Here is a 14,302-nt window from a genome sequence, read left to right as displayed (position 1 = left end):
GGTGAGCAAGCCTAGACTTTGAGGAAAGGTTGAGCAGGTTGGGTCTGTACTCATTGGGGAGGTGATGTCATTGAAACATAAAATATTTCGAGGTGGGGCTGACAGGGTAGATGCTGATGGGATGTTTTCCTTTGTGGGGGAATCTGAAACTAGGGGACACAGTTTCAAAATAAGGGGTGTGCCGTTTAAGACAGAGTTGAGGAGGAATTCCTTCTCTCAGAGGGTCATTAATCTTGGAATGCTCTACCCCAGAGAGCAGTGGAGGCTGGGTCATAGCATATATTTAAGGCTGAGTAAACAGATTTTTGGCCTGCAGGGGAGTCTAGGGTTATAGGGGGTGCGGGGCAGTTGGAGGGGGGAGGCAACAGGAAAGTGGAGTCACGGCCGCAATCAGGTCAGCCAAAATCTTATTGAAGGGTGTAGCAGTCTTGAGGGACTGAATGGCCTACTCCTCCTTTTTCTTATGTGCTGATGACCCCATGTCTGTGGACGATGTCATCAAAGGGTGTATGAGAAGAGCCAGCCAAGGATAATCCTTGGAAGGAAACTCTGGAGATAACAATATGGGAATAGAAGCCATTCCTGGAGATGCTTTGCTTAAAGTCGAATATCCAAGAATGGAACCGAGTGTCATTTTACTGAGCTGCACAACAGAGGTATTGGAGGAGACTGGTGTAGTTAACTATGTCGAAGCATGTAGAGAGGCCAAAAAGAGAGTGCCTCATGATCACAGTCTGGAGCCGGATCCTGATTGGTGAGATTCAGTCATAGATTTGTGTGAAAAATGGACACAAAGTTGAGAAGAATTTGGCAATATGTTTCAAGGACTTTGGAAGGGAATGAGAGATGGAAAGTAATTTTAAAGGACAGAGGTAGATGGTAATTTTTTTGTGCGGGGGTAGGGTATGATAGTGGCTTTTGAAAGGGAGGAGGAAAATACTTGAGTAGAATCCAGTTAAAATATCAACTAGCCTGGGGGCCAAAAATGGGGATTTGGCTGTTCATAGTTTAATGAAAATGAGGTGAAAATAACAGGTGGTGGGTCTCATAAATGCAATGAGCGCAAGAGACGGAATGAGTGGAGATGGGAAAGAGGTACATGGGTTCAGAACTAGGGCAGGAATGCAGTGAGGGGGAAATTAGCCTCATGGGGAAGGCAGAGCCAACTAAATGGATGACCTCTATCTTAGTATTAAAGGAGTCCGTGAGCTCTTTGTAATTGCTGGAAGTGATGCAGAGGAGAGGCATTTAAGGATGTGGCTGAGAATGCAGCAAATATTAACACGGGTAGAAAAAGCTACCTTTGCTGTCTAGTATGATCCTACAGAAGTGAATAATTTTGCAGAGGAGAATTAAGGACTTGAAAGACTAAAAATGGTCCAACTGGATCTGGTAATGGTTCACCAGGTATGCTTAAGTCTACAACCCTTGTACTTGAGGGGACAAGTTGGAGTTGGGGTGGGACATACCAGGGAAAATAACCAGATTGGTGGAGAACTGGGAACAAAGACATCAAGGTGCAAGTGAGAGAAAATTAATCTTCCCAAACAGTCAGTCTCTTCACCAGTCAGTGGCAATACAAGAAATGCAGCAGCCAATCAGTTCCATTGTTCTACATAATATATGGTTCTCTAGGCTAGGAGGGAAAAGAATGACTGAATTCCTGGTCCTGCTTACTACCCAGTAACTTCTGCTGGAAAGTGCATTTATGTAAATATTGGGGGAAAAACAGGATAAGGATCAACTTTGATAATTCTTGTTCTAAAATCTTACTAACACTGTAGATTCACAGCTGCAGAACAACCACCAAGAACTGAAACAAAAACACAAAATGCTGGAAAAACTCAGCAGGTCTAAACGTATCAGTGGAGAGAAAGACCTTCGGTCTGTCCACAAGCATGACCCAGGCCTTCCTGTCGCTGGCCATTTCAACACACCACCCTGCTCTCATGCCCACATGTCCGTCCTTGACCTGATGCAATGCTCCAGTGAAGCTCAACGCAAACTGGAGAAACAGCACCGCATCTTCCGATTGGACACTCTACAGCCTTCCAGAATTAACATTGAGTTCAACAACTTCAAACCATGAACTTTCCCCTCCATCCTCACCTTTTTTATCCCCTTTTTTCAATATTCATTTTTACTATTTATCCACTTATTTTTATTTTTAATTTATTTTCATTTCTATTCATTGTTTTATCCCCACATTTTTATCCCTTCAATCCTTTTTTCCTACCACTATCCCATCCTCCCACCCCACCCCCACTAGGGACATCTGTCACTTGTTCATGTTGTTCTTTCCAGGGTGCTTACCCTTGTTCTGCTATTACCATATTCTGCTTTCTGACCTTAATGTCACCATCAGCACTTCCTTTAGCCAGTACCACTACCATTTGTCCTTTTGTTCATGACATCTTTGTCAATCTTTCCTTTGCCTCCACCTATCGCTCGCCTTCTATCCAGCTTCACCTGCTCCACCCTTCTTAAACAGTATAAATTTCATCACATTTTTACTTCTCTTTAGCTCTGAAGAGTCATACGGACTCGAAAGGTTAACTCTGTCTTTCTCTCCACAGATGCTATTAGACCTGGTGAGTTTTTCCAGCATTTTCTGTTTTTGTTTCAGATTTCCAGGATCCGCATTATTTTGCTTTTAACCACTAAGAACTGTTCTGTAGCAACCCTTTCATGCCACTAGATATTACAAGTATGCTTTATAACTGCAATAAAATAATCATTCACTAAATTTGGTACAGGTAGCTATTTTTATTCTCTTTTCAAGAGACTTTGGGATAGATTTGCATTTTCAGGACTTGGGTGTAGTGCTTAGCAGAAAATCTGGCAAAGAGGATTACCCATATAATTTACTGTATTTGGGAGTGGGTGTGTGTTATGGGTGTGTGGTCTGCCCTGCCCTACCCAGTTTTCCTTTTCTGCCATGCGATGACGATTTTCACTGGACTCTGGTCAGCTATGGGTCAAGAGTGCGTTTCCATTGTCACTTTACGCTGGGAAGAGGGAAACTGCGGGGGAATGTTAACCAAGAAAAGGACATGTTGGGTTGAGTGGAGGGATTAAAGCCTGAGAAATCTATTATCTACATCCATTCTGCCTATTTTTAGCATTAACTGAGGCTGGGATATGGGCAAGTGACGAATGCTGCAAGGAGGCACGTTGGGCCTTTGACGATGGGGCTGCAAGCCTCAAGGCCATTCTAGCTTTCAACTTTAACTGTTGTCGACCGAGTTTTCCCAGTGTTGGGAATCCTGGCAGCTTCATCAAGGTGAGGACTTAGTGGATTCAGGAGATGAGCGCCTTCATACCTACCACCTGGGTCCAGTTGCTTACTTGAGAAGTCTCCATGATCGGGTAATCCCACAGCATGTGGAGGGATTCCAAGTTTTTCATGACTTCCTGACAGACCAGCTCCCTGAGGGTTAGACAAGGAAAAACCTAGTCTTACATGTGTGAATTTCATGCTAGCTCACTTTGGAGATACTTGGGTGCTGGGGATTTCTCAGATGTATGCATGGTAACTGCTGGAGTTTAATTGGCCAAAACCGTACAGCTGACCAGCACACCACACTGGCGAACCTCATGTTGCTTGTCCTGGCTAGATCACCCTACCTGGTCTACAGGATTATATGGAACCAAGTGAGAGAAATCGATCTATCCTTTCAGGTTCTACCCGGGAGTCAATCTGGCTGGTCAAACAACAGCTGTGCCCTTAAGTACTGCAGCCCTGCTTGGCTTAGGTATCCAATTTGAGTCTGACACCGAGGACTGATGGATCCATCTGTGAGACATGCCATTTTTAAGCCATTTCAATCCAAAGAGACCCTGCTTAGTCCCTACCTTCAAGGAGTTGGTTTTAGCCATTGATAATATTTACTCCAAAAATAAGTTTACATAATTTTAAAACTTGTAAAGTGATTCTTTTCTAATAAAATTGATTTTCATGTTCAGTAGAATAATTAGACAAATTGGAGGCTCGTTCTAGAATTTGTATTTAACAACTTCAATTCTCGCTTAGCTTTGCAAATCCTGAAGTGATTTGAAATCACTTTTATTTTTAATAAAATCCTTTTATTTATGAATTTTATTTTCTTAAAAAAGCTGATTACTAGTTTCTGCCTCCTTTTTATCCCCTTTTAATTCATTTGACCAAGGTTTCTCCTGAGGTTCTCTTGCTGGGTTACAGTTGCACAAGCAGCAGGTGTTCTTGGAACATTTGTGGAAGACTTGAAATGAGAAAACTATTAGATTGTGGGTGTTATCATACTAAAGATTGGTTCTATACTCACCCTGCACTCACCCAGCAGGAAGGCTGGATAGCAACCAGGAATGGAAACCTTGGCTAGTTTTCCCCTGAATTACCAGAGCAGACTGTAGGTGCCTTAACTTCTACTATGGCAGAGACCCCAGTAAAAGCAGTTGAAGTTCAGACGATTAATAGCACCACACTGGAAAAATATCCAGATAGGAATGGAATTAGCGGTTGTGAGATGATCACATTCTCCACCAGACCACAATTCTTCCTGTGTTTTGGGGAGGGGGAATGCCTGGAGGACAGCAAACTAAAGTGGAGATGTGAAGCACAGAGGTTTTAATGCATCAAACTTCGATCATACTTTACTTCAGCTCAACATTGTTTAAAAAACCATTTTTATCGGTGCTACATGATTCCAGCCTCAATTTCTTCAACTACCAGTCTACATTCCAGGCTTAACTCAAGTATGGAACATTGGTGAGCTAGCTGAACTTAACTTGTTTTCTCAATGCTTCAGCTCTGAGGCATCTAGAAAACATAGTACTGTGTACTGACTCCAGAACTTCACTGGCCAGGAGATCTACTGGGATTCCAGGGACAGAGCCACCCCCCACCCCCACCCCACTGGTCAAGGATATCTAGGTCTAACACAAACCTTCTGACTGGCAATCTCTCAGTGACCAGAAGCTCCTGTTCTCTGAGGCTTGGCATGCAAATGCAGGCCTGAGAAGTCTTTGGTTGCCGCAAAATTCTGGACTTCTCTACATAATACGATGCGCCACATATGTCAGTTTATATATCTAATGGTGAATGGAGATGGGATAAATACACATGCGTGCTAATAACCTGGTTGAATTGGAGTGAGGGTGCCTTCACATCTGAAAGAGAACTCCTGCTCCAAGCTGATACTTGGCTGGAATAGGCAGTGCATGGATGTTGGGTGAAGGCAGTTTTGGCTGTGAGATGCTGCATAATTTAATTCTAGTCAACATTCACTGTCCGGACTTTCACATGAAATATGGCCCTTTTGGCAAGGTGCTGGAAGGTGCCATGGGCCATCTTAGAATGGGAAAGCTGGCAGATGGACCTGTAAATTAGGGCGCCGTGCCATCGGCCACAAGACTGCTGTCCCCCCTGCAATTTTATGCATAACAGGGGAGGCAGCAGGTGGGTCACCCGCTCTTGGTTCAGTAGAGGCCCATCAGTGGGCAATTAATGCCCAATTAAGGGCCTCGTCATGTTACCGCTCCAATATAAAGGGCGGTGGGAGAGGCCAACACTCAGTGTGCAGCTTGGCAGGTTTAACCCTGCCGTCTGCTGGCCAGTTAAAGGATTAGGGTAGGGGGAAGTGGTGGGTGCCTCTTGCCGTGCTCCCGGTTCCAGTTGGAGGCCTTTCCCCTCTTCCACCCCCTCTTCCACCCCCCCCCCCCACCCCACTTGCTGGGGCCCATCAGCCTGACCCCAGCTAGATGCTGGACGCACCTGAATGTCTGGGTGCATTGGTGAAAGCCATCTTCTTAGCCTACGTGCAGCACCAGCAGTGACCACCGCTCTTGCTGGCACTGCCGGTGTGCAGAGCTGCTCACTGGCAGCTCTATGAGGCAGTCTTCCTTCTGGATACAGACAGAAGCCCTGCCTCATAATAATTAAAGGGCTGCTGTCCAAAAAATTAAAATGGGGCAAGCCAGCTAAGTGGAGGCTTAAAGTCACCTTGACATTTATGCTGGGGTGTGTGGAGCCTACCCTCAGCATGTAACCCAGCCCCATGTGGTATGACAGTTCAAGCGTGATTTCCTGGTTTTACTGAGTTGATCTCTGCCCTCCCGCTTGGAAAGAGAAAATTGTACAAGGTATTTCCTTACCGCTGACCTTATCCATATGTGTACATCGGGTGAGGGCAATTTCAAGCTCGGGTGTGGTGTTTAGCTGTGATCAAATAGCATACCGTTAAGACTCACACCTGACTTACAGCCACTTGGGAAATATGTCAGTGAGTGATCAGTTCCCATATAACCATACCCAAGTAGGTAGTCAATGCGCTTGAGAGAAAACTAGCTTGGCAGGGGTCTGGGAACCTGAGGGCAAATTCAGAGCAGGTAATGAGAGAGAATTAGTGAGTGACTCTGAAAGACAGAAAAAGCACAGGTTAAAAAGTGTACAGCACAGGGATTTGGTGGTGTTAAAAGGCGTATGTGTAAATGCAAGGGGTATAGCAAATAAAGCCGATGAGCTGAGGGTACAGATAGACACATGGCAGCGTGATATCAGAAACTTGGCTTAAAGAGGGGCAAAAATGGCAGCTCAACATCCCTGGATATAGAGTTTTCAGGCAGGATAGAGAGGGGGATAACAAGGGTGGGGGTGTAGCATTATTGGTTAAAGAAACAATTACAGCTGTGAGGAGGAATAATATATTAAATAAAGCATCAAATGAGGCCATATGGGTTGAGCTCAGAAATAAAGGGCAGCCACATTGCTAGGAGTGTACCATAGACCCTCAAATAGTGGAAGGGAGTTAGAAGAGCAAATATATGGGCAAATTTCTAAGTGCAAATACAATAGGACAGTAATAGTTAGAGACTTCAACTACCCTAATATCGATTGGGATATGAACAGTGTTGAAGGGCACAGAGGGCAAAAAAGTCTTGAACTGCATTCGAGGGAACTTTTTCAGCCAGCACGTAACAAACCCACCAAAAGGGGGTGAAATTCTAGATTTAGTCTTAGGAAATGAAGCTGGGCAAATGGATGAAGTAGTAGTGGGTGACCATTTTGGAGATAGTGGCTATAATACAGTTAGATTTAGCATAATAATGGAAAAGGCCAAAGATAGAACAGGAGCAAAAGTTTTAAATGGGGGTGAAGACAAATTTTACAAAGTTGAGAGGTGAACTGGCGATAGTGGACTGGATACAGCTACGAGAAGGAAAAATGGTGTCAACTCAGTAGGAGGTATTCAAAAGCAAGTTTCTATGGGCACAGTGTAGACATGCCCCCACAAAGAAAAAGTGTGGTGCTATCAAATCTAGAGCCTATGCTTCTGGTTATCCAGAAGCATACAAGGTAAGATAAAGCAGAAAAAGAAATCTTATGACAGTCACAAAAAGCTTAATACCAAAAAAGACCTAGGGGAGTAGGGAAGTACAGGGGAGAAGTAAAAGAGGAAATTAGGAAAGCAAAAAGAGCACACACAAAAATATTGGCAGATAAAATCAAAGCCTAAAGATGTTTTATTACTACATTTAAGAGCAAGAGAAGAGGAAAAGGGTAGGGCCTATCGGAGATGTAAATGGTAACTTGTGTGTTGATGCTGAAGCAGCCTATATCCAAATGCAGGAAGACCTGGACACTATCCAGGCTTGGGCTGACAAGTGGCAAGTAACATTTGCACCACACAAGTGTCAGGCAATGACCATCTCCAACCAGAGAGAATCTAACCATCGCCCCTTGATGTTTAATGGCATTACCATCACTGAATCCCCCACTATCAACAGCCTGGGGGTTACCATTGGCCAGAAACTGAACTGGACTAGCCATATAAATACTGTGGCTACAAAAGCAGGTCAGAGGCTAGGAATAGTGCAGCGAGTAACCCACCACCTGACTCCCCAAAGCCTGTCCACCATCTACAAGGCACAAGTCAGGAGTGTGATGGAATAGTCCCCACTGGCCTGGATGATTGCATCTCCCACAACACTCAAGAGGCTTGACACCATCCAGGACAAAGCAGCCTGCTTGATTGGCACCACATCCACAAATATTCACTCCCTCCATCATTGACGTACAGTAGCAGCAGTGTACCATCTATAAGATGCACTGCAGGAATTCACCAAGGCTTCTTCAACAGCACCTTCCAAACCCCATGACCACTACTATCTATAAGGACAAGGGCAGCAGACAGATGGGAATACTACCACCTAGAAGTTCCCCTCCAAGTCACTCACCATCCTGACTTGGAAATATATCGCCATTCCTTTACTGTCGCTGGGTCAAAATCCTGGAACTCCCTTCCTGACAGCACTGTGGGTATATCCACACCACATGGACTGCAGCGGTTCAGGAAGGCAGCTCACCACCACCTCAAGGGCACCTAGGGATGGGCAATAAATGGTGGCCCAGCCAGCGAAGCCCACATCCCATGAATGAACAAAAAAAAAATGTGGGCAGTGTTCTCGATGAATACTTGGTCTCTGCCTTCACTAAGGAGAGGGATGATGCAGACATATTAGTTAAGGAGGAGGAGTGTGAAATATTAGATACAATAAGCATAGTGAGAGAGAAATTACTGGAGGCACTGGCATCCTCGAAGGTGAATAAATTACCAGAACCGGATGGGTTGTATCCCAGGTTGTTAAAGGAATCCATGGAGGAAATAGCGGGTGCTCTGAAGATCATTTTCCAATCCTCACTAGATACAGATGAGGTACCGGAGGATTGGAGGCCTGCAAAAGTTGTACCGATATTTAAAAAGGGTGCGAGGGATAGGCCAGAAAATTATAGGCTGGTCAACCTGACTTTGGTGGTGGGCAAATTATTGGAATCAATTCTGAGAGACAGGATAAGTTGTTAATTGGAATGGCATGAATTGATCAGGGATAGTCAGCATGGTTTTGTTAGAAGAAGATTGTGTCTAACTAACTTAATAGAATTTTTTGAGGAAGTAACAAAGAGGATTGAAGAAGGTAATACAATGGATGTTGTCTACATGGATTTTAGTAAGGCATTTAACAAGGTCCTACATGGCAGACTGGGCAGAAAAATGAGTCCCATGAGATACAGGGGAAGGTGGCGAGTTGGATCCAAAATTGGCTCAATGACAGGAAACAAAGGGTAATGGTTGATGGATGTTTTTGCGAATGGAAAACGGTTTCCAGTGGTATCCCACAGGGTGCAGTGTTGGGGCCCCTGCTATTTGTTGTATATATTAATAATTTGGACTTAAATGTGGGAGGCATGATTAGGAAATTTACAGATGACACAAAAATTTGCTGTGAAGAGGATAGCTGTTGTCTCCAGAAAGATATCAATGGTTTGGTTGAGTGGGTGGAAAAGTGGCAAATGGAATTCAATCTGAAAAAGTGTGAGGTGATGCATCTGGGAGGGAAAACAAAGCAAGGAAATACTCAATAAACGGTAAGATATTGATAGGGATTGAGGAAGTGAGAGACCTTGGAGTGCATGTCCACGGGTCCTTGAAGGTGGCAGGACATGTGGACAAGGTTGTCAAGAAAGCATAGGGAATATGTTCCTTTCTTGGTCGAAGTATTGAATACAAAGGCTGGGATGTAATGATGGAACTGTATAAAATGCTGGATGGGCCACAGTTGGAATTTTGTGTACAGTTCTGGTCACCACATTACAGGAAGGACATAATTGCTCTGGAGAGTACTGAGGAGATTTACAAGAATGTTGCCACGGCTGGAAAATTGCAGCTATAAGGAAAGATTGGTATCAGCTAGGGTTGTTTTCCTTGGAACAGAGGAGGCTGAGGGGTGACTTAATTGAGGTGTACAAAATTATGAGGGGCCTAGATAGGGTAGACAGGAAAGACTTGTTTTCCCCTAGCTGAGGGGTCAATTACCAGGGGGCATAGATTTAAAGTGATTGATAGAAGGATTAGAGGGGACATGAGGAAAAACTGTTTCACCCAGAGGATGGTGGACATCTGGAATTCACTGCCTAAGTTGGTAGTTGAGGCTGAAATGCTCAACTTATTTAAAAGGTACCTAGATCTGCGCCTGAAGTGCTGTAACCTGCAAGACTATGGACCAAGTGCTGGAAAGTAGGATTAAAAATGAGCGGCTAGTTTCTTTTTTCTCTTTTTTTGGCCAGCGCAGGCACGATGGGCTGAATGGCCTCTTTGTGCTGTAACTTTTCTATGGCTTTAAAATTGGTAAGGGAGAAATATACTGGGAGGAAAAGTATTCCTCAGCTGGTAGTGTAGTTCATTGTGCACAAATAAAATATTTTTTATAAAATGAACTGCACACGTACATTTTGTAGGATTAAAAAAAATTCATTTGCACATCACCACTTCAAATGGCACTGCACAGACTTGCGTTGATTTCCCAGGTGGCAGAAAGCACCATGGGTCGCACAGATAATGGCCCACGTTGTGTTCCCCATTGATAACATTGTGCTTTTTGTCCCAAGGAGTGGACATCGTCTGTTTAGATGCTCCTTGTTGTGCAAGAACAGATCTTTCCTCCATAGTCACTGAATTTTGGTTCAGAAAGTGTATTTTGTCCAAATCTTTAGGATCCTGTAGTAAAGTTAATTGTTTTTGGCAAGATAATTGATAAGATTATTAGAAATATAAAAACTTCAGAAACTACATACTGAAAAATTAACTATCTGGCTAACACTTGGTTCTCTCATCAGTACAGAAGACATCATCCTGCCTGGTTATTGGGCCTAGCGTGGGGTCTCTACTGGGATGTTTCATAAAGACTAGCCTTCTCTAATCTTTTAAACTTTCAGGTTCTCCATTTTCGTGAAACCCGGAAAAAAAACACAGCTGAAGAAGATGAAGAAGTTCAAGAGGTAAGTTGTTTCCTGTGTAATGATTCTGTATTAACTTTCAAGTCTTTAATTAAATAATATAGCTGTGCCTCAACCTTTTACACGCTGGACTCAATATGATGCTACTTGCAGGAGTGTTTTGTTACCAGATTTTAGAGTGGTGCTCTATTGCTGCCCTGTTTATATGGGTGCAAATTTGACCCCTCCAAGCCCAAAAAGTCTTTCTGTAATTAAAAGTAAATGTATATCTAAGTGACTCCACAATGAGTGCTCCATAATCCATTAATATTTTCAGGCTGGCATATAAATGTTGTTCATACACATCTGCTTGGGTATGTAATGACATTCCAGATTTCACAAGAAACTGGTACGCTGATGCCTCTACGCTTTGTAACTTTGTCAGGGACAAAGAAATCAGACATAATTGAAGATATAGCACAGCATTTGAAATTGGAAGGAATACCCGAGATACCGAGTTCTCCAAGGGGTGGGTCATTGGAATGGGCTCAAATTCAGTTGCAAGTGAGAAGATTGGAACTAGAGGCAGCAGAAAAAGAGCATTTCAAAGGGAACAGGCAGAAAGGCAGGAAAGAGAAAGCAAAGCAGGAAAGGGAATTAGAAATAGCAAGGTTAGAAAAGGAGGAAAGAGACAAAGAGAGAGAGAGAGAGAATTCCAGCTTAAAATGCAGGCAGTTAAAAAAGACACCAGAAGGTTTGGAAGGACTTATTTCACAGAATCACAGTGCAGAGGAGGCCCTTCAGCCCATCGAGTCTGCACCGACACGTGAGAAAACACCTGACCTACTTACCTAATCCCATTTACCAGCACATAGCCTTGAATGTTATGATGTGCCAAGTGCTCATCCAGGTACTTTTTAAAGGATGTGAGGCAACCCGCCTCCACCACCGTCCCAGGCAGCTCATTCCAGACCATCACCACGCTCTGGGTAAAAAAGTTTTCCCTCACATCCCCCCTAAACCTCTTGCCCCTCACCCTGAACTTGTGTCCCCTCGTGACTGACCCTTCGACTAAGGGGAACAGCTGCTCCCTATCCACCTTGTCCATGCCCATATTTTTTGATTCAGTAATTTTTCTCTCTTGCCCCCTCCCCTCTTAAAGGTGCTAACTCATATTGGTTATGGCTCCACAGGAAAACTAACACTCTGGCACTTTGCCCAAATGGCTGTTCTTCACATATGAAATTGGGCAGTGAACATCACAGAAATATTCACACAACAGCATAATAGCTGAACCCAATCCTGTCTTCACTTGAATTGCATACAAACCAGAAGTAGTCACAGGATAATGATCATGATTAAGAATGCGCTAACTTGTATTCTTAACCTTTCTAACAAAGAATGCTGAGGCTAATTTCAATGTGTCGGCTGCTACTCCAACTGCTCAGTTAACTTGGCACAAATCTGGAAACAAAACCTGTAATCTGCTGATCTCTGTGATTTAGTACTAAGCTCCAACCTCTTGCTCCTGAATCATTGGAGCAAGTCCAATGCTCTGCACTGCATATTGATTCTGTAAATTGCTAGCTAGCAGGGAGATTCTATTTTTAATTCTTTTATATCTGGAAAATGAATTATCCAGGCTATGAAGACAAAGGGCTCTAAAGGTTGAGAATTTAAGATAGCAATGCTATTGGCTCTAGCAACTGATTTAAATTTAATTTGTAACTGATTCTTAGGCTATTGTTTTTTAGGAACAAGATAATGGACTTTAACACTACAGAGACTGGGTTGAACACACAAAATTGGTCTGTAATATAAAAGGAATGCATACAAGGATCTTAAATCTTCAAACATCTCTTTTTATTGTTCATGGAACGTGGGTGTCATTGACAAGACTATCATTTGTTGGCCATCCCAAATTGCCCTTGAGAGGGTGAGCATCCTTCTTGAACAGCTGCAGTCCCTGTTATGGAGGTGCACTCACAATGCTGTTAGGGAGGGAGTTCCAGGACTTGAATCGTGTGATGGTGAAAGAATGACAATATATTTCCAAGTCAGGATAGTGTGTGACTTGAAGGGAACCTTGCAGATGGTGGTGTTCCTGTGCGCCGGCTGCCCTAGTCCTTCTAGGTGTTTGGACATTGCTATCGAAGGAGCCTTGACAAGTTGCAAAAATATTAAAACTATAGAAGAGTCGTAATATTAGCCACTGGAATTTCATGCATGCTCCTGACTTTAATTACCCAATCCTGCTTCACAGGAGATAAAGTGGCTGATTTTTTCCCTCAGAATTCTTTGAAATTTATTCCTTTAATATTTGTGTGGAGAGTTACCGTCACTCATTATATATTAGCTAGAGTCCAGAGTGTGTGTCTGTAAATTGGCTGTAGGGAATTGTCAAATTGATATGGATAATATTTTCTTATTATAGTGAGCTAATTGGCAGTTTTTTTCTCCATTAAATGAAAGGCAATGAATAGAGCCAGAGCACATAGAATTGAAGGAAAAGAAGTTTCAAGATTGATTAGTGATGACGACATGGACGTTTCTGAAGAAAAGGCTGCAGACTCTGATGAAGGCAGTATGTCTATGATTATCAGAGGGCGAGGCAGAGGTCGTGCAAGGGGTAACAGTAGAGGTCAGAGCTCTTCCACAGGAAGAGGAGGATCCAAAAGAGGAAGCAGTAAGAATTATTTATATTATACAAACATATAAAATTGACAGGCAGGAAAAGATCAACTGGTCCATCAAGTCAGCCCTATGCCATAATAGTCTATACATTATGGTTAAACATTTTTTCCTTCCCCAGACTTCTCATCGCATACACCCTCACAGCCATGTAATCTTCTGAGAGAGACAAAAAAATCCAGGCCAATAAAGGAAAAGATTCTCTGGAAAGATCCCCTCTGACTCTTTCAGATGATTAAAACCAGTCCATGAGATCACATGGTCCTTTACCTTCAGAATTATCTGATCTCTGCCCCAGTCAGCAAATGGTCAAGCTCCATCTTGAAGGCACAGAGAGAGTTAGCACCAAACACACTAGCTGACAATGTATTCCACAGGTGCACAATTCTCTGGGGAAAAGAATAATTGCCTATCTGTCCTACTCATACAGAGTATAACCTCAACCTGTGAAAATGCTATTATCAGTAGTGACATTATCCAGCCCTTTAATTAAATGCTATACCTTGTAGTAGAGCACCTCTAAGTCTTTGTTGCTATAATATAAACAGATCAAGGTACTTGAGCCTACCTGAGAAGCTGAAGCTCTTTAAAATAGGAATCATTCTTGTACCTCTCTCCTGAACCTATTTCAAGGCAATTATATCACCCATCATTTTGGCGGGTTCAAAGTACTCAAGATTTATGGTCTGATTAGTAACCTGTGTATTGTCAAAATAGTGGCATTTGGTTCTATTAACTTTAGTTTCTTTATATTGGTCATGAACCTTAGCGATCTGAGCACAAAACACCAGCAATGTTTTCCTTGTCTCTTTTAGTATTGTTCCCTGCAAATAATGCATGGGTTCTGTGTCTCTTCTACTG

At 43.1% G+C, this 14,302-nt stretch overlaps 1 protein-coding gene across 1 annotated transcript in view; it reads left to right on the top strand.

Moving 5' to 3' along the window:
• mre11a (MRE11 homolog A, double strand break repair nuclease) overlaps window positions 1-14,302 on the top strand; it is a 117,949-nt gene that overhangs the window by 69,246 nt on the left and 34,401 nt on the right. The window contains exons 14-15 of the mRNA XM_078545777.1: window positions 10,751-10,813; window positions 13,223-13,436. Coding sequence (XP_078401903.1) covers window positions 10,751-10,813; window positions 13,223-13,436 — 277 coding nt within the window. The remainder of the gene's footprint in view (window positions 1-10,750; window positions 10,814-13,222; window positions 13,437-14,302) is intronic.

Source organism: Cetorhinus maximus, chromosome 7 (assembly GCF_964194155.1).
Source record: "Cetorhinus maximus chromosome 7, sCetMax3.hap1.1, whole genome shotgun sequence".
Lineage (NCBI taxonomy): Eukaryota > Metazoa > Chordata > Chondrichthyes > Lamniformes > Cetorhinidae > Cetorhinus > Cetorhinus maximus.
The sequence above is the reverse complement of the archived record's forward strand: the minus strand, read 5'-3'. Positions and strand labels throughout refer to the sequence as shown.